Raw genomic sequence first — 5,812 nt, forward strand, 5'->3', positions numbered from 1 at the left:
TTTATATGTTTAACTTATAAATTGTGCCAACTTTCAGAGGATATTTATAGCTTGTTTGACCAAACTTCTAAAATCAGCTTATTTTAAAAAGTACTTTTAATTAAAGTACTTTTCAAAAAAGCACATTTGATTAAAAACAGTTTGTGTTTGGCCAATTAATTAAAAAAAGTACTTTTGAGCAGCAATTCTTTTGTTTGGCCAAGCTTTTAAAAAGTGATTCTTTTTGTATTTTTCTCAAATGTACTTTTTAAAAAAAGTAACAGAAAAGCATTTTTTTAGCTTCTAAACACTTTATTCTTTAGAAGCACTTATTTTCTCCTAACAAATTTTTTAAAACACTCCACTTTTTTTTTTCCAAATAAGCACTTATTGAAAAAATAAGTACTTTTGGAGAAAAAATAAGCTTGATCAAACAGGCTATTAGATGTTTAGCCAATGTCATATATGAAAAAGTATTTTAACGATTTGCCAGCTATTTGTCATTAGTATTAAATGAGCACACGTCAATAAATTGTATTCTTCTACAGTAGTTTTGTGTCTTTGGAATTTTCATAATCCATAGTTATCAACCCATCACAATTAAAGTACTAAATTATAAGGCTTGCTGATAATGATGTCTTTTTCATGTTCTGGAAATGTTCCTGCTATCAGGGGTGCGAATTATTTGTCGGTAACAATTAAGGGATTGTTAGAGTCCGGAACCTAAATGACCCAAAAAAAGAAGAAATGGATCAAAATACCCAAGGAAAAAAAATCTGATACGAAGGTACGCTTAAACTTTTTATGCGTTATATAAAAAACAGTTTAACGTTCTCCATTAAAATCCATTACACGAATTTTCTTTTATAAAAAAAAACTAAATTACATAACGCACTATTTTAGTGCGTTATGTATATCCATCCATTACTATGCAAAAGTTTCCATTCATTACTATGCAAAAGTTTCCATTTCTAATATATATATATATATATATATATATATATTTTTTTGGTAGCAAATCAAACTTCCTAAAATATTTATAGCATTAATTTTTTCTAAAATATTTATAATATTAATTTCATGTTCTGATACCATAAGAACCTTTTAACAAATTTTTATTCTCTTATCTTTGATATTTATGAAATACTTATTCTTATAAAAAAATATTTATTCTCTTATTTTTTGATAATTATATTTTTTAACAAAATTTTTAACCTCTTGTTCGTTGACTTGGTGCTCCCTTTTCTTAGTTAGTGTTTGTTTAGCTAACTCTAAAAACAATCTAGTCTATGATCTTTTTACCACCGACAAAAGTAAACAATTTTCTATTATAATTGAGGGTTAATTATTTAAATACTCATGCAATAAAAGTTAATTCGAGATACACCCCTTGTATTTAAAAATCGAACATTTACACCATTTATACTATGAGAATCATGCACATACACTCTCTATGGGGTATAGCCGTAACTAAATGTATTTATTAAAAGATAAACTAAATTTATAAATAACACAAATTACTTAATAAAATATGCCAACTATTGTTATTAACTTTCTCGCACATTAAGCAACAAGTTATTTTAGTTATATTGAGTTATAATATTTTATTATATAAGAATTCCTCATCTTTAGTTTATTTATTCTTTCGCTTTAAAATTATTTAAAAATTATTTATTCTGATAAATTGTCATTTGCGTAATATTTCTTAAGAAATTAAGTTTTTGTTTGAAAATTAGGAATACATCACTATAATTAGATTTTTTAGATTTTTTTTTTTTTGCCAAATACGTTAAAATTCTAGTTATCTTTCTATTAAATACTCATGTAATAAGAATTAATTCGAGATACACCCTTGTATTTTAAAATCAAAGGTATGATTTTCACAGTATAAGTGGTGTAAATGTTCGATTTTAAAACACAAGGTATGTACCTCGAATTAATTCTTATTTACATTAGTATTTAGTGTAATTAATCGTCACCTATAATCAAATTGTTTATTTTTATTGGTAAATAGATCTTAGACTTAGATCGTTTTTAGAATTAGCTAAACGAACATTAATTAAGAAAAAAAAACCAACAAGCCAATGAACAAGAGGATAAATAATCTGTTAAAAGATAATTATTAAAAAAATAAGAGAATAAATACTTTCTATAAAAATAAATGTTTTTCATAAATATCAAGAGATAAGAGAATACATACTTTGGTAACAACTTGTTAAAAGTTTCTTATAGTATTAGAAGATAAATTAATACTCCCTCCGTTCACTTTTACTTGTTCAGAAATTTGCACATTCCTTAAGAAATAATAAATGAAATGCATAATTTATCACGATATTCATATTAATTGATGTAAATTTTTAATGGACTTAAAAATGATTTAAAATGATTAATTACTACTATGAGTAAAATAGGGAAAAAAATTATTTTCTCTTAATATGCTAAAAGTGACAAGTAAAAGTGAAAATGTAATTTTAGAATACTGGACAAATAAAAGTGAACGGAGGAGTATTATAAATATCTTAAAAGATGGAAACTTTTGCATAGTTTTTTAAATGGATACACAATTGGATGTTGGATTAGTTGAGTAAATTCACTGCCTGCATGGCGCACTAAAATAGTGCGTTATGTAATTTAGTTTTTTTTTTTTAAAGAAAATTCGGGTAACGGATTTTAACAGGGGACGTTAACTCACTTTTATATAAAAGATAAAAAAATTGCAACGTTAAAGGTACTTTCGTTTTTTTTTCAGGTATTTTGGTTCATCTCTTCTTTTTTTGGATCATTTAGGTTCTGGACTCTTGTTACACCTTTTAAAAAAAATTGATTTGAATTTTGTGAACGAAAAAATTTCTAAGAAAACATATGATCTTAAATAAGTTCTATGAAATGTGGACATAAATTTAATCGGATCAATGCGAACCGGCTATTAAGCAATTAAGCAAAAAAAAGGAAAATTATCTTGGTGTAACACTGTAACTCCTTCCCTCAACTCCTCATGTTCCAGTTATAGAATAATTATGATAATTTAGCCTTTTGTCATCTTAAATGTCAAATTTATAATTTTAACAATGACATATCTTATTATAAATTATGATCTAAAAGGGGGTTAACAGGTGACTTTAACTACAATGTCTATTCTACTTTCTGTTATCTACTTCTATTTAAATTTTATTATCTTGATATTTTTAATTCTTTTCTTTTAATCTTTGTTATTGCAACTATATGACATATCAATTTTTCAAGAATTATTAAATAGTAATTAGACATTTTAGTTAATAACTTTGAATAATGCAAGAATTTCAAGTAACAGAATAAACAGTTCTAAATTTAAAATAAATATAGTTGCTTGTAGTTAGCAGTTCGCTAATGGTCTAGGCGGGTGGCGGGGGTGCGGGCGCGGGGGCGACCGGGGGAGATGGAGGATTTAACATTTATTAAAATTAGAAGTAGATTTGATTTTTTTTAAAAATCATAAAATTAAAGAACTCCTCTATCTTAGGTCTTCTTTTAAACAGTTAGTTTTCATAACTACTTACTCCTTCCGTTTCAATTTATGTGAATCCATTTAACTAGACATGAAATTTAAAAAAATAGAGAAGACTTTTAAATTTGTGATATTAAATGAATCACATATATTTTGTGTGACAATAAATCATTGCATAAAGGTAAATTGTTTCTAAATATAGAAAGAAGTTATTCTTTTTTATACAAATTAATAAAAAATATCTTCACGTAAATTGAAATAGAGCGAGTATATTTTAGAGCTATCAATTCCAAATGAGATATGAGTACGTATATATCCAAAAATAATATCAAGCATTTCACCTACCATTATATTCTTTTAAATTAATTATTCCATGCCAAACTTGGTAGGTCACCACTCCTCTGAGCATGACCAACAGTATTTCAACACTTGCAAGATAAAGTTATCAAAAATCTATATTTCTTCCGTTTCAATTTATGTAAATTCTTTTAATTAGGCACGATACTTAAAAAAAAGTAATGACTTTTGAAACTTGTGATTCAAAATAAATCTTAAATATTTGTGTAGCTATAAATCATTTCATAAAGTGAATTTATTTTCAAATTAGGAAAGAGATCATTCATTTGACATGGACTAAAAAAAAAGTTCACATAAATTGAAACAGAGGGAGTACATATTATCAACACTTGCTTTTCTTTTCCCTTTTCTTTATTTTTTTAATTAAACGCAATTTTTAGTTTAATTTTACCGACACTCAAGTAGGATAGAAGAATCTTACTAGAATTAAATAATCAGTAACTACAACTCTGTAATATACACGATAAGATACCCGTATGTTATTAAAGAAATTAGAAAGTTTCTTTTACAAAAAAAAAAAACTTTGATGAAAGTTTAGAAACCAGCTGCTTAAATATGGTAATTTGTAAATTATCCATCTGGCATGAAATAGGCAGATTTAGATTGTAAAAGTAATAATTTCCTTGATTTATCCAACATATTGATGCAATTATTAGCATTAACTAACGAATACTTCTTTTAAGGGATAACATAATAAAAAAAATAAAAAAATAAAAAGAAGAAGAAGAGATAAAGTGTCAGCCAGTGCTTTTGTAATATGGAAGACTTGGCCACTCAGAGAGCTCCAAGTGTATGAACCGAAGTCAATTATTGCTTTCTATGTTTTTTTTAAACATCCTAAATCTCTTATATGTACAAAAAAGAAGAAAACAAAATACACAAAATTTCACAACAATTTACAAAAATCTACGCATATAATTACCATGTAATGCAGATAACAAGAAAATCAGCTCTTCATCACTCCCTTCATACTCCGTCTGCTGGCCATTCCGGTGTTGCCGGAACTTCATCACAATTTCCTCCGGCAATACCTTACTCCGACACAACGGACACGTGGCAGAATCTTGCTGGAGCCACGTGTCCAAACAATCTTTATGAAATATATGGTTGCATTTTATTAACTCCCTTACTTCTTCACCCTCCTCAAATGTACACAAACAAACCGCACATGTACTAGTAGTCATAGTAGTGTTCTTGAACCAGGTGACCGGGTTTTTTTCGTCGATAAGCTTGAGATATTGCTTGGTTGTGATGGGCCGGTTTTTGTCGCGACCGGAGTCGTAAATTGCGTCAGTTATGGAACGTATAAAGATGACGAGTTCGAGTATTAGAATGGTGAAGAAGACTAAGGTCATGGTGTAGAGATGAGCTAAAAGTTGAGAAAGAGCAGCCATTATTTGTTTTTGTGTGAGTGTTTGTTCTTTTTTGGGTTAAAGAAGTAGAAAGCAAGGATATTTCCCTTCTTTTTTTTTTTTTTTTTTTTTGTTAGACGGTTACGTTGCCCTGGGGTGCATCGTGCTCTATTTATAATAACGAACTTTTCAAAGGGTGGATAAAAGTGAGTCCGGAACCAAAATGACTAAAAAAAGAGATTTGAATCCAGATACCGCAGAAAAAAAGCGGTATAAAAGTACCTTTAATGCAGTAAAATATTGTGTTAAAGAATTTAACTGTGCCGGCACGATTAGTCCTTTAACGGATTATTTTACTGCGTTAAAGGAGCTCCTTTTCTTTTTGGGTTAAACTCTCTTTGTTTTACATTTCACACTTTTTCCATACTTTAGCCATAGATTAATCATGCTTCGGAACTTTAATATTTTATATAAAACCCGTCTTATGTTTGTGCGATTAATAAGATAAGCTCGATACATCAAGGATACGCAAAACCTCGAATTGTCATTTTAGTGATTGAAAAGTGTTCGAAGTCCATTTTTGTTTGAAGACTTGTTATCATTAGATTTAAGTTATTTATATTTTAGGGTTTAGATTTAA

General features: G+C 27.8%; 1 protein-coding gene across 1 annotated transcript; it reads right to left on the reverse strand.

The window, feature by feature from the left end:
• Positions 1-4,547: 4,547 nt before the first annotated feature.
• Positions 4,548-5,378, reverse strand: LOC132060708 (probable E3 ubiquitin-protein ligase RHA1A). Its single transcript, XM_059453666.1, has one exon. It carries the CDS (start codon positions 5,212-5,214, stop codon positions 4,717-4,719), a length of 498 nt encoding a protein of 165 aa, XP_059309649.1. The 5' UTR covers positions 5,215-5,378; the 3' UTR covers positions 4,548-4,716.
• Positions 5,379-5,812: the final 434 nt, after the last annotated feature.

The sequence above is a fragment of the Lycium ferocissimum genome, chromosome 6 (assembly GCF_029784015.1).
Source record: "Lycium ferocissimum isolate CSIRO_LF1 chromosome 6, AGI_CSIRO_Lferr_CH_V1, whole genome shotgun sequence".
NCBI lineage: Eukaryota > Viridiplantae > Streptophyta > Magnoliopsida > Solanales > Solanaceae > Lycium > Lycium ferocissimum.